The sequence below is a fragment of the Phyllobates terribilis genome, unplaced genomic scaffold (assembly GCF_046119375.1).
Source record: "Phyllobates terribilis strain yellow unplaced genomic scaffold, ASM4611937v1 Scaffold_4__5_contigs__length_816908805, whole genome shotgun sequence".
NCBI lineage: Eukaryota > Metazoa > Chordata > Amphibia > Anura > Dendrobatidae > Phyllobates > Phyllobates terribilis.
The window spans coordinates 319,055,052-319,076,409 of NW_027362764.1; the positions used below are offsets into that span (position 1 = coordinate 319,055,052).

At 41.7% G+C, this 21,358-nt stretch overlaps 1 protein-coding gene across 2 annotated transcripts in view; it reads right to left on the minus strand.

The window, feature by feature from the left end:
- Positions 1-21,358, minus strand: part of SACM1L (SAC1 like phosphatidylinositide phosphatase) — a 350,039-nt gene that overhangs the window by 251,443 nt on the left and 77,238 nt on the right. For both annotated transcript variants that reach the window (XM_073678395.1, XM_073678396.1), the window contains exon 7: positions 7,808-7,841. In XM_073678395.1, coding sequence (XP_073534496.1) covers positions 7,808-7,841 — 34 coding nt within the window. The remainder of the gene's footprint in view (positions 1-7,807; positions 7,842-21,358) is intronic.

Sequence of the window (21,358 nt, forward strand, 5' to 3'; positions counted from 1 at the left end):
GGGAACCAAGGAAATAGGTGGGATGTGAGGCAAGCAAGGGGGAAGGGGAGAAGTGAATATAATGAGGGTGGAGAGGGGGGTGGGGATAGTACAGTTAGATCGTTAGAGAAGAATAGGATGCTAAATAACCCCAAAGTTTTATCTTGCATGCTGACCAACGCAAGAAGCCTGACCAATAAGGCGGATGAGCTGCGGGCGCTTATATCGGAGGAGAGGTATGACATCGTAGGTATAACAGAGACTTGGCTAGACGATAGCTACGACTGGGCGGTAAATTTATTAGATTATAGTTTATTTAGAAGGGACCGGAAACAGGGGAAAGGCGGAGGAGTCTGCTTATATGTAAAGTCATGTCTAAAACCCAGACTAAGGGAAGATATAGGAGAGGGAGAAGAGGGGGTCGAGTCCATGTGGGTAGAGATAGAGGGAACTAAAAATAATAATAAAATATTACTGGGGGTCTGCTATAAGCCACCAAATATAACGGAGGAGAATGAGAATCTGCTATTAGGACAAATAGACAAAGTAGCAAAACATAATGAAGTGATTGTAATGGGGGATTTCAACTACCCGGATATTGACTGGGAAACAGAAACCTGTAGATCTCAGAAAGGAAAAAGGTTCTTGACAAATATTAAGGATAATTATCTCTCCCAACTAGTGCAGGAACCAACGAGAGGGAAGGCCGTGTTGGACTTAATATTGACTAATAGGCCTGATAGAATAACTGAGGTACAGATAGGGGGGCACCTAGGTAATAGCGACCATAATATTATCGACTTCAAAATGCCCTTCAGTAGGGTTATCAATAAGGGAACAACAAAAACATTAAACTTTAGGAGGGCGAAGTTTGATCAGCTGAAAGAAAGCCTTCAACTTATTGACTGGGACAAAGTTCTTAATCAAAGGAATACGAATAGTAAATGGGAAACCTTCAAAAGAATTCTGAATACTCAGTGCGAGAGATATATACCGTATGGGAATAAAAGGGCCAGAAATAAGAGGAAACCAATATGGTTGAACAAGAACGTAAAAGGGGCATTAAATAGCAAAAAAGAGGCATTCAAGAGATTAAAACAGGAAAACAGTAAGGAAGCACTAATGTGTTACAAGGAAAAAACGAGAACCTGTAAAAAAACAAATAAAAATAGCGAAGGAGGAAACAGAGAAACGTATTGCTAGGGAAAGTAGATCAAATCCCAAACTGTTCTTTACGTATATAAATAGTAAAAGGATTAAATCGGATAATATTGGACCGATAAAAAGTGAGGAAGGCAAAATCATAGAGAAAGATGAGGATAAAGCTAATCTATTAAATAATTTTTTTTCGACAACTTTCACAAAGGAAATCGAACTAACAGGAGAAATGAGAAGTGACAAACTTAATCCTCCACTAAGTATGACAAATCTAACCCAAGCTGGGGTACAGAAACGCCTCAGTAACATTAAAATAAACAAATCACCAGGACCTGATGGCATACACCCACGGGTACTAAGGGAACTAAGTAATGTGATAGACAGACCGTTATATCTTATATTTAAGGACTCTGTTGAGACTGGGTCTGTGCCACTTGATTGGCGACAGGCGAATGTAGTGCCAATATTCAAAAAGGGAGCGAAAAGTGATGCCGGAAACTATCGGCCGGTGAGTCTGACGTCCGTTGTGGGCAAAATTTTTGAAAGCTTCATTAAAGAGGCAATTACGGAGCATCTTGATGCTAATAATCTTTTAATCCCGAACCAACATGGATTCATGAGGAATCGCTCCTGCCTAACAAACCTGATTGACTTCTACGAGGAGGTTAGCTCTCGAGTAGATCAGGGGGAACCAGTGGATGTCGTGTATCTCGACTTCTCAAAAGCGTTCGATAGCGTGCCACATAATAGGTTGGTATACAAAATGAGAATGATGGGGCTGGGGGAAAATGTCTGCAAGTGGGTAGCTAACTGGCTAAAGGATAGAAGCCAGAGGGTGGTTATAAATAGAATATACTCAGATTGGGTAAGCGTCACTAGTGGGGTACCACAGGGGTCTGTACTAGGCCCAATGTTATTTAATATCTTTATTAACGACATAGTCAACGGGATAAATAGTAAAATATCAATATTTGCAGATGACACAAAGTTATGTAAAACAATTAATATAAAAGAGGACAGTGCAGACCTACAGAGGGATTTGGATAAGCTGGGTAGGTGGAGCATTAAATGGCAAATGAGGTTTAACGAGGAGAAATGTAAGGTCATACATATGGGAAGGAAACATGGAAGTCACCAGTACTCACTGAATGGGAAATCATTGGGGAATTCAGAGATGGAGAAGGACTTGGGCATCTTAATTGATAGTAAACTAAATTGGAGTGCCCAAAGTCAGGCCGCTGCTGTAAGGGCAAACAGGGCAATGGGATGTATCAGAAGAGGTATAGCTGCAAAGGATGAGAACATTGTTCTTCCACTGTACAAAGCACTGGTCAGACCACACTTGGAATACTGTTCTCAGTTATGGGCCCCAATATATAGAAAGGATATAAATGAGCTTGAAAAGGTACAAAGGAGGGCAACAAAATTAATAAAGGGAATGGAGGGACTGCAATACCCAGAGAGGTTGGCAAAACTAGGATTATTCAGCCTGGAAAAGAGAAGGTTGAGGGGGGACATAATAAATGTGTACAAATATGTTAGGGGACAGTATAGAGATCTTGCCCGGGATTTGTTCAAAAGGAGGGATATTACAGTAACAAGAGGGCATTCACTAAGACTGGAAGAGAAAAGGTTTCAGCACCAGCATAGGAAGGGGTTCTTTACGGTAAGAGCAGTGAGAATATGGAATTCACTGAGTGAGGAGACGGTAATGTCGGATTCACTACACCAGTTCAAGCGGGGACTGGATGCATTTCTAGACACCAGGTAGATTTCAGCATATACTTAAAAATAAAATAAAATAGTAGGTTGATACAGGGATTTATTCTGACTGCTGGTTTCAGAGTCGGGAGGGAATTTTTCCTCTGGTGAAGATTGGCCAAATCATTTGGGGTTTTTGCCCTCCTCTGGATCAACATTAGCAATTACAGAACTAACAGGTCGAACTTGATGGACGCAAGTCTTTATTCGGCTTTACAAACTATGTTACTATGTTAAACAGCTTTGACGGAACAGAGCTGATAAAAGCAGCTAATCCCGGCAAAAGGTAAAAGACGGTGCTTGATATGGACATTAATGTTGTTACCTTGCTGAGGACTGTATTTGAAGCCAAGCGGGCATAGCTGCCACTGAAAGGCTCTAGAATATTACGTGTGTAACATTCCAGCGAGCCACTGAGATGGACTATGTTATAAGCAGTTTATAATGTGTAATAAACAGTTGGACTTAAGTTTACTGGAAAACCTTGCATGTGTGCTTTAATTAACCTGGTGAAGTGAGTGCCCCTCAACACGCTCAATGGCGCTACCTCACACGGGTAATAACCATTCATCCATTAATAGACTTTTAATATTGTCATGAACAGGGAATACTAGCTTCTTTTTTTATTTTAATTCCCCAAACATCTCGTCCTGACCTGCACAGGTTTTCTTTTCTTCTTCCACCTGCATGGTATCTCTTACTTGCAATAAAAATTCCTCCATATATTCCGAGGAAAAATAATATTTCTTATCTTCTTCCTGATTTGCACTCAGATCACCTTCCTCTACTTTATCCATAGGTGCACGCTATTCTGAGTCATAAGTATCCCTAGGGTTATACTTCCTCTTTTTTGCTGGAGATGGACCTCCAACATTAGCCTGAGAGAAGGATTGTGAGAAGGAGGCTAGGGAGGATTGCATCTCCTGCCGAACCATTCCTTGGACCTCTCCTTAAGAGAAGGTTGTTCCTCTTTAACAATGCTTTCAGTGCATTTCTGGCATAGGGGTTTCTTGTGGCCCGAAGCAAGCTTCTTTCTACAAATGGCGCATTTGCGTATTGCAGTATTTTCTCCCACTTTTGGTGCAGGATCCTTGACTCCCTAAAAAGTGTAAAAAAAAGGGAAATTTTTGATACTGCTCAAAAGAGAGTGGGAAATAACCCATTCCAGGTATACTTACTGAGACTGGGTTCGCGCTGGACTCTACAGATGCAGATTTAGAACTAACACCTTCCACAGTAAAACAATGTTCTGTCCTACCTTAATTGTCTTTTATAGTGGAGACCGAGATTGAGCTCGGATTCCACCAATCAGGTGGATGATTCCTCCATTTTCCAGCCAAAAACCGCGGTTTCTTATTTGAATTTCCCTCCGCGGCTCATGTGTATGACGGTGCAACGCAACCGGAAGTGACGTTGCCGGCCGAAAACCCTGGACTTCTGGGGCGGCCTGCATGCGTGCCAGACGCTGCCATGGAGGATGGAGGAAATACAGGCTGGGGAGCTACGGGAGGCCCCCAGCCTACAAACCTACTCCGCTTTACCTTCCAGCACAGGAGAGTGAGGAGGTCCTGCTCCAGAGGGAACGGGAGCTGACAGAGGAGGAAAGCCAGAGGCGATCGATTTCTGCAGCCCGGCTTCCAGGTATTTTGAAAAGGCACTGCTCGCCGTCCACAGCCACCCTAGGTAATCTCTTCATCCCATAGGGACAGGAAAACACTGGGGATAGTATATGGGGAGGGGCTATTTAACCTTTTGTGTTTCCTGTCCCTAATTAGGATGGGGAGGCAACCTCCAGGTGTGCTGTCGTTTAGGGGATTGGAGAAAACACTGATAGAACATATGCATACAACACGAATGTCTGAATGAGGCCTAACAAAGTAATGTACACACTTTATATCCTGCTCTATTCCACAGTCCTGGCGTGATCACTCATAGTATGTGATATGCACACTTACAGTAACATGCCAATAGCTTTCTCTTTCACCTCAATCCATGCTTCCCGTAAACTTTAAGCCCTACTCTGCTTCTTTTGTTTTTTATTTTAATTTCACAAATGGAACACCATCAGTAACACATGTTCTGTGTGTAGAAAAATACTTGTTGGTTGCCATCTTCTGCTGTTCCTAGCGCCATTCTGATCCTTTTTTGCACCATGTGCCCGCAGTTGTGACTGGCCGAATACCTTAAATATTTGTTGAGTTGCCCGGAAGTCATTTCTCAATACCAATGTTTGAGACGCAGAACGAGGCTCTCACATTTTTCTTGTTTTGTTTTTCCCTCCCTTTCTTACAAGAGCCATATTTTTTTTACTTTTCAGTCAATATAGCCATATGAGGGCATGTTTTTTGGGAGAAGAGTTGTACTTTTGAATAACCTCATTGATTTAATCATGTTATGCACTATAAAGCGGGAAAAAATTCAAAGCATGTTTAAATTGCAAAAAAAAAATGTAATTTCACAATGTTTTTTTTTTTATCCATCATGTTCACTATATGGTAAAACTGACGTGACAATATAATTGTCCAGGTCAGTACAATTACGAAGATACCAAACATATATAGTTTTTTTAAGTGTTTTAAGTATTTAAGTGGTGGGAAAAAAAATTGGAAACTAGTAACAAAAAAAAAATAAAAAATTTTGTTGTGTCATTTTTTACAGACACCATTTTGGGGTAGACACAATATTTTGATCACCTCTATTTGCATTTTATTGCAATGTTGCAGAGGCCAAAAAAACCTTAATATTGGTGTTTTGATTTTTTTTCTCATTACGCTGCTTACCAATTTGATTCATTTAATTTAATTTAATTTAATATTTTGATAGATTGGACTTTTTACAGACGCAGCGATACCAAATGTGTGTTTATTTTTTTAAATGAGTTTATTTTTAATGGGACAAAAAGGTGGGGGGGGGTGGAGTTTTTTCCTTCATATTTATTTTTTTACTTTTTATTGTATTTAATAGTCACCTAAGGGGACTTGAAGTTGCAATCATCTTTTCACTTGTGCGATACATAGCATAGAGAAAATTGGTATCTTCTATAACGTCAGCTTTCATAGGAGTATCATAATTACAGGCACGGGGGTCTTCAACATACAGCTGGCTGTCATTGCAACCCATCGGCGTACATCAAATACATCGGTAAGGCATAAAAGAGGTTGTTCACTACTCAGACAACAAAAAAAGAACATCCTTTCTCATCTCCAGTGTCGGTGCCATTCCAACAGTGTCGGAACTGGCTCTAGCAAGGCTCAAGTAACAGTTATGCCACGGTGATCCCTGGAGCCAATCAGCATTCTCTTCTCTCTCCCCTCTATTCAGATAAATCTCACATCAAGATAAAGTCAGAGAGAAGACAACTTTCATTTACTCACTTACTTACTATCAGCTTTGTCCAAAGAAGGGAAGAGTGAAGTGCAGATGATATGCTGCAGGGCTCATGTGACATAAGGTCACATGAGCCCCGGGAGAGACAGTGACAACACTGTTGGAATGGCACCCTCACTGGATGGAGAAGAGTATAGTTATTTTACTTGGGGTGAATACAGTGATTGAGAAGGGGTTGTCTAAGTAGGGGACAACCCATTTAAGACAGATAGTAAATGTTAGCAATTACTTTTGGAGCAGCATGGGCAACATTCAGGGCTGGTGTCAGCACCAAGGCAAGGGCCGGGGCCCTGAGCAACCAGGAGGATCCATTCACCGTTGGGGACCCCGGCACGCTATGGGGCCCATGAGCTGGCGGTGACTAATGCCAGCGCCCACGAGTGGGGCCCCCCACTTGCTCAGGGCCCCGGAACGCTATGGGGCCCATGAGCCGGCGGTGCCCGATGCCAGGGCCCGCGAGTGGGCCCCTACTTGCCCTACTTACCTCTCCCTGTTCCTCCACAGCTACGGCGTCTCAGGTCAGAGGGCGCGGTGACGTCACTACAGAGCGCCCTCTTTGCTGAGCGTCACAGTGCAGAGAGCCTGAAGACGCTGAGGAGTCCAGAGCAAAGCAGAGCCCAGCGAGGAGAGGTGAGTATTGCATTTTTTTATGCATGGAGCACTGTGTGGTGCCCATTATTCCGTATGGAGCACTATGTGGTGCCCCTAATACTGTATGAAGCACTGTGGAGTGCCCATTATTCTGTATTGAGCACTGTGTGGAGACCATTATTCTGTATGGAGCACTAGGTGGTGCCCCTATTACTGTATGGAGCACTATGTGGTGCCCCTAATACTGTATGGAGGACTATACTCTGAGACAGCAGACTTTAGAATCCCCAAAGACACGCACTGTGCGCTGCGAGGATTTGCCAGTTTCTGAGCTATTGTAGAATTTACAATAGATATCAGTAATGTAATATTAGAAGTGAAATCTTTGGCATTGTACTATACCTATATTTCTCTGCCGTATCTGTGCATCATGAATCGTGATATGTCTTAAAGGGGCCCACAGACTCTTTCGCCCAGGGCCCACTAAAACCTGGAGTCGGCCCTGGCAACAGTAGGAGATGGCCACTGGTAAGCATTTTACTACACATTAGGTATAAGTATGATATGTTCCCAATCAGGTAATTAAATGAATAACAAAACCTGGAGTGAGTACTTTAAATGTGGCAAATCAACTTAAAAAGGTGCCAGTACATGTGCAGGTTTTGATGAGGATGTTTGGTGAAGATTTTATAGTCAAAATCGGGGAGAAAGTATATGGAAAATTTCTTATTCTATTTTGCTCAAAAACGGCCCAACAAATCTCATTGATACTTGCAGAAATCCAATTCTTTCCCCTAAATATTCCTACAGTTGCCGAAAATTGCATTAAAAGCTTATGTAACTACAAGTTAACACTAAAATGGCTACTCCTATAAAAGTTAGAAAACAATATGAAAACAGCAATATTCAGTGATTGTATTTCAAAAGATACATCCATGAATGACTGGAACTGCAAATTTATGAATCTGTAAAGAAAAATAATAACAAGTTACTAAATTAATCAGAATAGGGAAGATTTACTAAAAACTGGATTAAGTGCGCGTAACAGCAAATTATGATCGATCATGCAGGAAGCTACAATACTAATTATTATGGGAACTTCCATTATATAAAGAAATATAATTTATAACAACATTTATGAATATTACACTTGTGCAACTTATAATAGGCCATGAATGTGATCATCTAAACTTTGCACTTTTTAATCGCATTTTAACTTGTAATTTAAAAAACTATAGATAAGCAAGCATATTAAAAGAGAAGTCTGCTGTCAATCTGTAACTGCATACTGCCAAATTGAGACCGTGTGCACGATTCCCCTGTATTGCTTGTGCGAATGAGCAGTCACATGACCACATGCATGTAATTTGTATACTTGCGGACAAGTAGTTAACTATTCTCACCGAGTTTCTATTAATAGAAAAGAATTGAGAGAAACGCCGGAGTCTAATTGGCAAGGAACCATAAGTATGCAAATCGAATATATGAGGTAACATGAATACACACCTGCATGGGGAATACATGGAGATAGTGGCACATCGCACACTGTCATGATTCTGCAGTCATGTAAGGTGACTGCAGACTTTTCTTTGTGAAGTACCTTTAAAGCTCAAAGTAAACAAATCAAATTGTTTGATATTAATCACAAATCACGCCTGTATAGTTTTCTCAGCTATGATGATCTAAAAGTGATTATGCAAGTGAGGATGCTATGTGCACTCGCAATGTGGTCATGCTCACCGTGCACCATTCTTTCGCCTCCTCCATTATTTGACAGAAATTGTATGTACTGCCAAAGCTGAAAACAAGACAGTGCGTACACGGACACTAGCACTGTAGGAGTGGAGCGCGTACACAGTGTTAATGCAGGAGTCGATAGGTGCACACAGTTCCCTCTCGCATGTTTGCTGTGGCTGCTCAACATACTGAACCATAGAGGTGTAGTGTGTGACTGGCAGACAGGAGAGTGGCATGAAAGCACAAGCCCCCATGATCCTTTTCCAAATAAATTTTTATTTAAAGATTCTGACATTTTTAAAACAGAATATAAAAAAAGAAAGAAACCGGTAACGACAGAAATACTATTTAAGATGAATTAGTGCAATATTAGGTATGAAGGGAAAAGTAAAAAAAAAAAAAGGGGTGGTACTACATCAGTATCAACAATCTGATGGGGAAGATATGTAAACCATATGTAATTGTTCTTCAGAGTGACAGAAAGCAGATCAGCGCGGCATATAGCTGGAAAGGAGGATCACATTCCGGAGAAAATTATGAGGTTTGACAATTTGGAGTTAAGAGGTATGCATCAGATTATTGGAATTCAATCCAATCTCTCTACATCATGCAGTATCTATATACATCTGCATGTGATAGGGCAAACAAGTATTCCATCCTATCGTAGAGGAAGACCTTAGAGAACCATTCCTCTAGTCTAGGAGACGTATTACTTTTCCAATGATGAGGAATAACATTTTCAGCTACCTGAATGAGGTAGCCCATCAAGGACCTTTTAAACCTGGTAAAGCTGTTTGGTATTGAGAAAAGCAAGAGAGTCTCGGGGGAGTATGGAATAGATGCTCCAGTCATCTTCAAGACGAGAATGAGTACGTAGGTCCAAAACCTCCTTATTGTAGGACAACTTCACTATGTGCACGTTATCGTCCCCTATTCCACACCACACCACCAACCTGTGTACGATGCAGCAGTGTACCATTTGTGTAACTGCACAGGAGCACTGTACCATCTAGATAATCTTTAAAGCACACTCCAGGGCCTTAGTTGCCTTTGAAGCCTTATAAGCAAGTAGGAAGCGTTTGGCCAAATGGGAGTCATCAAATGACTTTCCTATGTCTTTTTCCCCAAGCAGAACAGTACAATGGTCTGTCCCCAGATGTCTCAGATGTAGTGAGATAGTTATAGAGCAAAAAGATGAAGTGAGAGGGAGGGGACAATGAGAAACGGTCTTTCAAAGTTTGCAAGATCCCTATAAAGTTGCATATTTTTCTTTATTTTTACATAGAAGTTTTACAGTTATTTATAATCATAATTGGCTCTTCTAGGAATAGGAGCTCCCTGAAATACATCATTTAACAACTTAATGACTGGGCTATTTTCCATTTTCGTTTTTTACTCCCCTTCTTCCCAGAGCCTTAACTTTCTATTTTTTGCTCAATATGGCCATGTGAGGGCTTATTTTTTGAGGGACAAGTTGTACTCTTTAACGACACCATTGGTTTTACCATATCGTGTACTGGAAACAGGGAAAAAAAATTCCAAGTGCAGTGAAATTGAAAAAAAAAAAAAAAAAAAGTGCAATTCCACAGTTTTGTTTTTTTCACCATGTTCACTAAATGCTAAAAATTGACCTGCCATTATGATTATCATCATGCCATTATCATTATGAGGGTTCTTTATTTAAGTGGTGAAAACAAAAATCCAAAGTTTGTATAAAAAAAAAAAAATATGCTGCCATTTTCCGGGATCTGGGGCCATTTTGGAGTAGATCCGATGTTTTGATCGACCGTTATTCCATTTTATTGCAATGTTGCAGCGACCTAAAAAACGCAACACTGGCATTTAGAATTTTTTTTCTCGTTACGCCGTTTACCGATCGGATGAATTCTTTTCTTTATGTTATTAGATCATGCCAACTCAGCGGCGACCCGCGATCATGCAACGGGGTCGCCGATGGGTGGAGCCAACAACACACTTGCGGTAAGCAAGAGTTAACTGCCGCTATCAGATATTGACAGCGGCGTTTAATTAGTTAACAGCCGTGGGTGGATCACGATTCCACCCGCGGCTGTTGTGGGCACATGTCAGCTGTGTAAATAAGCCCGCACCAAATAGGCGGATATGACGTGTGTCGCACTATTAAGGCCCAAGTCATAAAGGGGTTAACCCCTTCGCGACATTTGATGTAACTATACATCGTGATTGGGAAGGGGTTTTTGCATATTGACATACAGTTATGTTATGGCGATCATGCGGGCACATAAGCCCTCTCCCATCTTATCGGCTCCCTTGCAACGTCATCGTGGGCTGCTGATTATCGTCATGGCAAACGGAGGTCAAACAGTTACCTCCGGATTTGCCAGCTAAGCTGGCCTGCTAGCCCATGCCAGAATTATGGTCTAAAGGCGTTTTGTTACTGTAACGCACTGCAGTACATGTGTATTGCAATGAGTTACAACAGTGATCAAAGTAGTAAGAGTTGAAGTCACATAGAAGGACTAACTAAAAAAGTAAAAGTTAATTTTTTTAAATAGGAATATTATATTTGAAGAATTACATTTTTTCATACAGCCAAACAAAACAGAGAATATAAAGCAAAAAGACTTGGGTAAATTGAAATGGTATTGCTGAAAATGTCATCTTGTCCCGCAAAAATCAAGCCCTCATTCAGCTCTGTTAATGGAAAAGTAAAAAACCTACAGCTGTCAGAATAAGGCCATGCAAAACATTTTTTTTTCTATAACATTGTTTTTATTTCGTTAAACCAGTACTAATAACCCTAAATGATTCGAAAAATAAAAGCCATCCTTTTCACCCCACGGTGAAAGGCATTATTTAACCTCTTCATCCCGAAGCCTGTTTTCACCTTCCTGACCAGGCCATTTTTTTCAATTCTGACCACTGTCACTTTAGGAGGTAAGAAATCTAAAACGTTTCAACGGATTTCACTGACTCAGACTGTTTTTTCGTGACATACAGTGCCTACAAGTAGTATTCAACCCCCTGCAGATTTAGCTGGTTTGATAAGATGCAAATAAGTTAGAGCCTTCAAACTGCAAACGAGAGTAGGATTTATGAACAGAAGCATAAATCTTACAAACCAAAAAGTTATGTTGCTCAGTTGAATTTTATTAAATTTTAAACATAAAAGTGTGGGTCAATTATTATACAACCCCTATGTTTAATATTTTGGGGAATAACCCTTGTTTGCAATTACAGCTAATAATCGTCTTTTATAAGACCTGATCAGGCCGGCACAGGTCTGTGGAGTTATCTTGGCCCACTCCTCCATGCAGATCTTCTCCAAGTTATCTAGGTTCTTTGGGTGTCTCATGTGGACTTTATTCTTGAGCTCCTTCCACAAGTTTTCAATTGGGTTAAGGTCAGGAGACTGACTAGGCCACTCCAACACCTTGACTTTTTCCCTCTTGAACCAGACCTTGGTTTTCTTGGCTGTGTGCTTTGGGTCGTTGTCTTGTTGGAAGATGAAATTACGACCCATCTTAAGATCCTTGATGGAGGAGCGGAGGTTCTTGGCCAAAATCTCCAGGTAGGCCGTGCTATCCATCTTCCCATGGATGCGGACCAGATGGCCAGGCCCCTTGGCTGAGAAACAACCCCACAGCATGATGCTGCCACCACCATGCTTGACTGTAGGGATGGTATTCTTGGGGTCGTATGCAGTGCCATCCAGTCTCCAAACGTCACGTGTGTGGTTGGCACCAAAGATCTCGATCTTGGTCTCATCAGACCATAGAACCTTGAACCAGTCTGTCTCAGAGTCCTCCAAGTGATCATGAGCAAACTGTAGACGAGCCTTGACATGACGCTTTGAAAGTAAAGGTACCATACAGGCTCGTCTGGAACGGAGACCATTGCGGTGGAGTACGTTACTTATGGTATTGACTGAAACCAAGGTCCCCACTGCCATGAGATCTTCCCGGAGCTCCTTCCTTGTTGTCCTTGGGTTAGCCTTGACTCTTCGGACAAGCCTGGCCTCGGCACGGGAGGACACTTTCAAAGGCTGTCCAGGCCGTGGAAGGCTAACAGTAGTTCCATAAGCCTTCCACTTACGGATGATGCTCCCAACAGTGGAGACAGGTAGGCCCAACTCCTTGGAAAGGGTTTTGTACCCCTTGCCAGCCTTGTGACCCTCCACGATCTTGTCTCTGATGGCCTTGGAATGCTCCTTTGTCTTTCCCATGTTGACTATGTCTGAGTGCTGATCACAAGTTTGGGGAGGGTCTTAAATAGTCAGGAAAGGCTGGCAAAAGAGATCTTTAATCCACACATGTGAAGCTCATTATTCTTGGTGCCTGAACTACTTCTTAATACTTTAGGGGGACCAAACAGAATTCTTGTGGTTTGAGGGGTTGAATAATAAATGACACTCTGAATTAACTTTTAACGTTTTAAAAAAAAAAAAAAAAAAAAAAAAAAATTTGCTGCAGTGCATTTCCCACTTCCAGGCTGATCTACAGTACAAATGTCACAATGCCAAGTTAATTCCGCATGTGTCAACCAGCTAAATCTGCAGGGGGTTGAATACTACTTGTAGGCACTGTATATACAGTACAGACCAAAAGTTTGGACACACCTTCTCATTTAAAGATTTTTCTGTATTTTCATGACTATGAAAATTGTACATTCACACTGAAGGCATCAAAACTATGAATTAACACATGTGGAATTATATACTTAACAAAAAAGTGTGAAACAACTGAAAATATGTCTTATATTCTAGGTTCTTCAAAGTAGCCACCTCTTGCTTTGATGACTGCTTTGCACACTGTTGGCATTCTCTTGATGAGCTTCAAGAGGTAGTCACCGGAAATGGTCTTCCAACAATCTTGGAGTTCTCAGAGATGCTTAGTACTTGTTGGCCCTTTTGCCTTCACTCTGCGGTCCAGCTCACCCCAAACCATCTCGATTGGGTTCAGGTCTGGTGACTGTGGAGGCCAGGTCATCTGGCGTAGCACCCCATCACTCTCCTTCTTGGTCAAATAGCCCTTACACAGCCTGGAGGTGTGTTTGGGGCCACTGTCCTGTTGAAAAATAACTGATGGTCCAACTAAACGCAAACCGGATGGAATAGCATGCCGCTGCAAGATGCTGTGGTAGCCATGCTGGTTCAGTAGGTCTTCAATTTTGAATAAATCCCCAACAGTGTCACCAGCAAAGCACCCCCACACCATCACACCTCCTCCTCCATGCTTCACGGTGGGAACCAGGCATGTAGAGTCCATCCGCTCACCTTTTCAGCGTCGCACAAAGACACGGTGGTTGGAACCAAAGATCTCAAATTTGGACTCATCAGACCAAAGCACAGATTTCCACTGGTCTAATGTCCATTCCTTGTGTTCTTTATCCCAAACAAGTCTCTTCTGCTTGTTGCCTGTCCTTACCAGTGGTTTCCTAGCAGCTATTTTATCATGAAGGCCAGCTGCACAAAGTCTCCTCTTAACAGTTGTTGTAGAGATGTGTCTGCTGCTAGAACTCTGTGGCATTGACCTGGTCTCTAATCTGAGCTGCTGTTAACCTGCGATTTCTGAGGCTGGTGACTCGGATTAACTTATCCTTAGAAGCAGAGGTGACTCTTGGTCTTCCTTTCCTGGGGCGGTCTTCATGTGAGCCAGTTTCTTTGTAGCGCTTGATGGTTTTTGCAACTGCACTTGGGGACACTTTCAAAGTTTGCCCAATTTTTCACACTGACTGACCTTCATTTCTTAAAGTAATGATGGCCACTCGTTTTTCTTTATTTAGCGGCCTTTTTCTTGCCATAATACAAATTCTAACAGTCTATTCAGTAGGACTATCAGCTGTGTATCCACCTGACTTCTGCACAATACAACTGATGGTCCCAACCCCATTTATAAGGCAAGAAATCCCACTTATTAAACCTGACAGGGCACACCTGTGAAGTGAAAACCATTTCCGGTGACTACCTCTTGAAGCTCATCAAGAGAATGCCAAGAGTGTGCAAAGCAGTCATCAAAGCAAAAGGTGGCTACTTTGAAGAACCTAGAATATAAGACATATTTTCAGTTGTTTCACACTTTTTTGTTAAGTATATAATTCCACATGTGTTAATTCATAGTTTTGATGCCTTCAGTGTGAATGTACAATTTTCATAGTCATGAAAATACAGAAAAACCTTTAAATGAGAAGGTGTGTCCAAACTTTTGGTCTGTACTGTATATTCATGAGAGTGGTAAAATTTCTTCGATATGACTTGCGTTTATTTGTGAAAAAAATGGAAATTTAGCGAAAATTTATAAATTTTTGAAATTTTGATTTTTTATGCCCTCAAATCAGAAATATGTCACACAATATAGTTAATAAATATAATTTCCCACATGTCTACTTTACATCAGCACAATTTTGGAAACAACATTTTTTGTTACGAAGTTAGAAGGGTTAAAAGTTGACCAGTGATTTCTCATTTTTACAACAAAATTTACAAAACCATTATTTTTTAGGGACCAAATCATATTTGAAGTGACTTTGAGGGGCCTTTATGACATTAAATACCCAAAAGTGACACCATTCTAAAAACTGCACCCCTCAAGGTGCTCAAAACCACATTCAAGAAGTTTATTAACCCTTCAGGTGCTTCACAGGAATTAATAGAATGTGGAAGGAAAAAATGAACATTTCACTTTTTAGTCACAAAAATGATTTTTCGCTCCAAATTTGTTGTTTTCACAAGGGTAAAAGGAGAAAATGGACACCAAAAGTTGTTGTGCAATTTCTCCTGAGTACGCCGATACCTCATATGAGGGGTAAAACCACTGTTTGGGCACACGGCAGGGCTCAGAAGGGAAGGAGCACCATTTGACGTTTTGAACGCAAAGTTGGCTCGAATTGAGAGCGGACGCCATGTCGCGTTTGGAGAGACCCTGATGTGCCTAAACAGTGGAAACCCCCACAAGTGACCCCATTTTGTAAACTAGACCCCCCAATGAACTTATCTAGATGTGTAGTGAGCACTTTGAACCCCCAGGTGCTTCACAGACGTTTATAACATACAGCCGTGGAAAAAAAAAAAAAACTTTTTCAACAAAAATTATCTTTTCACCTCAATTTATTTATTTTCACAAGGGTAACAAGAGAAAATGGACCCCAAAAGTTGTTGTGCAATTTCTCTTCAATATGCCGATACCCCATATGTGGAGGAAGACCACTATTTGGGCACACGGCAGGGCTCGAAAGGGAAGGAGTGACGTTTTGGAAAGCAGACTTTGATGGAATGGTCTATGTGACAAAATGGTCTTTTGTCACGTTTGGAGAGCCCCTGATGTGCCAAAACAGTGGAAATCCCCCACAAGTGACCCTATTTTGGAAACTACACCCCTCAAGGCACAGTTTTATAGTAATGATATTAATGCTTTTGGTTTTACTGGTGTATGAATTCATAATGTGGTATGTGTAAATCGTGCGGAGTACATCAGATTATTAAAAAGTGTGTTGTGTCACCAGGGTAAAAACAAATTTTATTAATTTGTGGATGTGTGGTACGCTTTGAAGCAATTCTTAATGCAAAGGTCAGGTTTCTCAGGGCAGGTTTCACAATGGTAAATTGTGTCTTTTCGGATTCCCCTTTTGGAGCATTCTCTGCACCGTTTTTGTGATCTTCCCTTCCTTGCAGTTTGGGAAACCTCTCCTGGAAAATAATGACCTGGGACAATAAGGGCACTATTCGTTTCAGAAGTACTGTGACCCTCAACTTCCTAAGTGCCAAACATTAGGGTCTTGATGACTACCTCCTGAAACTGAAGGAAGGTTCCCGTATTGCCTGCAGATCTAAACAGCACAAAAGCATTGTACAGTGCCATCTGTACAATGTGCACGGCTAATTTTTTGTACCATACTTTAGCTTTTTGCATGGTACTGTACTGTTTAAGGACCTGATCTGAGAGATCTACACCCCCCATGAACTTATTATAGTCCAAGATACAATCTGGCTTTGGGACTTGTGTTGTTGTACCTCGGACAGTGACAAAGGAGCAGTTGTCACGGAGTATGGTGGTCAAGATAACGACATCCCTCTTCTACTATATAATTGTCTTATCCCGTCCGTCCGTCCGTCCAGGAAATCCCGCGTCGCTCATTGGTCCGGCAGCGGCCAATCAGCGCCGCGGGATTTCTGAAAAAAGATGGCGGCCGTTAGCGGCTCATCTGGCGGACGGAGGTCAGCGGCGATGCAGCGGGGAGATGAGCGCCGCCTACCAGCACAACTACCCCGACCGGCGCCGCTGACCTCCATGCGACTAACGTCAGGAGATCAGCGGCTTTGCCCGCTGATCTCCCGACAGCAAGTGTGAACGGAGGACCGGGGAGCGGCGCCGCCGGTCGGGATGCTTCTGCTGCGAGCAGCCGCTCATCTCCTGGCTTCTCGCAGCAGAAGGAGCCGCACAAGCAGCGCCGCTCCCGGCCCCACACTAATACGACGCTGATTGGTCGCGGTGACCGCCCGCGACCAATCAGCGAGATGGGCGGCAAATTTAAACAACGCTCTGCTGATTGGCCGCGGCTGGCAGCCGCCACCAATCAGCGAGATTGGCGCCAAATTTAAACAACACTCTGCTGATTGGTCGCGGACGGCAGGCGCGACCAATCAGCGATTTTGGTGCCAATTTGAAACACCGCTCTGCTGAATGGTCGCGGTGGCCGGGCGCGACCAATCAGCAATTTTGGTGACAAATGTAAACAACGCTATGCTGATATCTGAATTTTAGTCTCCCTTTAAAAAATGAACCAGAAATTCATCTATATGGATGTCTCTTTGGGGGTTGTACACATCAGCAAATTTCTGCTGAAGTGTTCAACTACTGGCCGAATTTTTTATAGATGATGAAAGTTAGGATCGTCTCGGGGAGGACACTGCGCATTATCATTATAATGCAAAAACGTTTGGATCGCTTCAAATCATGTCCTTGTCATGGCCATACGGAATACCTGTGTGCTGTAGAGAATATATGTACTCCAGTATCGCCGAAGCTCTGTTTTTTTCATTATGCCCATATGTAGCACAATGACCCAAAATGTCAATCTCTGCAGAATTTATAGGGGTCCATCTGGCATATGATGACGTTGAGTTTTGGGAGAAAAATTGATGGGCATACAAATTTGTCTGAGCCACCATAACATTTATTTCCTCGCTAAAAAGGAATTTGAAGAAGTCAATTTCAGTGAGGCCAGTAATATCAAATTGGATTCCCGAGTTGCCACTGAAATTCGGAATTACAAGCTGATAGTTTTCGGGGGGTGCAGTCCATATGGGATCGATTTCTATAGGGATTTCCTGGGTCCTAGGACGCCTTGCTGGGGGTTCTTCCTCACTAGATGAGGAGGAAGAGTAATAGAGGAAAGTGGGATCTTCCTCACTGCCTGAATCTGTGTCGGAGGCAAGGAAATAGTATGCTTCATCTGAACAGTCTTCTTGATGAATGGGCCATTTTTATTTTATTTTTCTAAACACTGGGGATGTGTGTGTAATCAGTGCTTTTACACGTGTATTGTGTGGGGCCTGTGTAAGGGGTACTGTTTATTATATAAAATAGAGAGAAAAAGAGAGAAAAAGTACAAATTTAGAAGAAACACCTAAAAGAAACAAATTAAAAGAAACAGATGCCAAAAAGAAAAAAAGATTGTCTAAAAAGAAAAAAAAAAAAAAAAAAAAAAAAATTACAGTGACGTTCACTACACTAATGCCCTACCTATAAATTTCACCGAAGCTAACTTTTTTTCTTTTCTTGCAAAAGAAAAACGGATGTCACCAACACTGCAATGTACGCTCCCCTAATTCACGCACTAAAAATTTACTTGACCAAGCACCGTACATGTACTGCTCTTTGCGGGAACCCAGCTCCTGCACATATATGGTGCATGTCGGGAAGGGGTTAAAAAATGTTTTTTTTCCCCTAAATTGCTGGGACTTTTTTTTTGCCACTTCTGCTTCCCAAAATTGGAATAGAAAGTGATAAAGGTTCTGTGGAAAAATGGTACCAATGAAAACTCCAACTCAAAACAAGCCCTCACATGACTCTATAGGTAGAAGTAGAAAAATTATAGCTCTCAAACTATGGTGATGTACCATATTTTTCGCTTTATAAGACGCACCTGATTATAACACGCACCTAGTTTTAGAGGAAAATAAAATATATTTTGCGCCAAATAGTGTGCTAAAACTTTTAATAAAATAACAAAATTAGCAAAATATTATTTTAACAATGTAGACTCAACAGCAGCATTTTTAAGTAACATTAAGCACGTTTATGAATTATGTGAGAAAAAAAACTTTAATCGTCAGGTACGGCACTCTTCTAATAGTCAAGGAACCCCAGGAATTTCTCATCACCACTGTCAGCATTTAAGAAGCTCAGCTGCTCACAGTCACTGGTGTCCCTTTCTTTACTGTCCTCATATAGCCTGTCCTCTTCGGTGCCATCTAAGGCATTGTTAATTTCACAATTTTTTAAATGACTGTTTCATCCTTCACGGACTTCCATGATGTTTTCACCCACTCACAAACTTGAGCGATAGTGGGCCTCTTCGTTCATCCAGAAGGTGTGAGATCATGACTGCCAAAAGCCATTTTTTGCTCCACTCTTCTAGCATGAAAATTTGAAATGGTTTGTTGATTGAAACGTTGAGGGTTTGCAGCTGGCTGGTAAGCCCCCTGGAATTACAGCGAGATGAGTCTTCACTTCTTTAAAGACTTATTTTGTGATTTCGCTAATGTGGGCTCTATACTGGTCAAGCACTAACAAAGCAGTTTTTTTTGTTTTGTTTTTTTTTTTTTTTTTAGAAGCCCTCCAAGACATTTGGACCACACTTTGTCAATCCACACTCCCATTCCATTCTCATCCATCCACCCTTTCTCATGAACATGCACAACTCCTCCTTGTGGGATAGCTTCTTTTGCCATATTTTTCCATTTGAAAATGAACATCGATGCCAGTTTCGTGCCATCAGCACAACACAACTGTGTAAAGTTTTTTTTTCCATGTCCTGATGTTTTTACCATTATTGTTTTGGCACCCTTTACATCAACATTGCTGTTAGAGATGGCACATCAAAGGTTAGAGGAACTTCATCCATATTTCCAATTTGGCCCATTTCAAAATTTTTTTTTTCTGGTCTAGAGTACAAATTTGTGGAAAGACAGTATCTTTGATTCATATTCCTGCGGCATTTTTTGGGCAATTTGAGTTTTGGTGTGCATAGCAAGTCCACATAACCCCAAATCTGTAGCACCATGATGGTGATCCAGTAAAGTCATCGATGCCTTTCTCAGCAGCAATGCGTTTGGCTTCGTATATCATCATTTTTGTTGACACTGCAAAGCCATTATTTCTGTGGAGTGTTATCCATTCTTTCATGTCCACATCTAAGTCTGGCCACTTAGCACCATGCCCTCGAAGACCACATTTGCTTTTTTCCAGCTCATCCTCCCGTTTCCTCCACTCCCTTATTTTTTAGCTGGAGGCGGCCCGAAATGTCTCTCTGCTGTTCTATTCCCATTCTCTTTAGCATATTTTATTACTTCTAGTTTAAAGGGAATTTTATATGCTAGCCTCTTCTGTTTTCACGTGCTTGGAAAATGCACAATATGCAGCAGCCAACAGTATTTTTCGGCACCAAAATACTGTATTGAAACAACTGTCAGCACTGTCGTTCAAAGTTATGGGGGCATTGCAGCTGATAACATGAATGGATAGCACTGTTGTGGGGGGGGGGATGAGTGGAGGACTTCCCTGTTGTGGGTATCTGTGGAGGTCTTCCCTGTTGTGGGGATCTGTGGAGGACTTCCCTGTTTGGTGACTTAAGGTGTCAAAACCCCGGCTTTGGGGAGAGGGGAGGTGGGGATATGTGACAAAGTTACTGGCAAAGTACTAGAGGGAAGATAGGTAGGACTGAGGTTGTTAGCTTCAGTAATATAAAGCTAGAAAAAAATCATCCAGCACACTAAGAGATGAGAGGAGTTAATCTGTCATGTTTAGTGCTAGGATGATTGAACACCTGTAGAGTGGGAGGAGTCCAGACAGAGTAAATACCCAGCTTTCTAGAGCATTTCAGAGTGGGTGGGTCTGGAAGTGCAAGCTCTGGAGCTGTGCTTTTGTGTTAAAGAAAGCTGGACGTAGAGATTGCAGGTCTCCTGGATTGAATGTCCTTTCATAAAGGACATGGAATCCGAACTCTAAGCCAGGTGAGCTAACCAGCACTATTGTATGTACTTGTTAATTTATGTTTTAGTTTGTGCCAGACAAAGGCTGTATTTACGTTTTCTGGTGATGTGGTTTATAAGGACTGCAATAAACCAAGAAGATTTAAAGAGACAGTGTTCCTGTGTCTACTACTATGTGCAGCGGAGTGAGCCGATCTATCACAACCTCTTCTCTTATTATGGCCCTGATGAAGGAGAAATGTTCCTCCATCACCACCTTGGCAATACACTCCAGGCATTGTTTCCCATGTGTGTCAGGTAGTTTCATGTTGTATGTGGCAAATTTTTCCCCCTTTTCTTGGATGCTGAAGGTGAAATACACCTTTTAGGAACATCCTTGTCCTATAAAGGGACAAAAGGCATGTATAATACACTGCTCAAAAAAATAAAGGGAACACTCAAATAACACATCCTAGATCTGAATGAATGAATGAATGAAATATTCTCATTGAATACTTTGTTCTGTACAAAGTTGAATGTGCCGACAACAATATCACACAAAAATCAATGAAAATC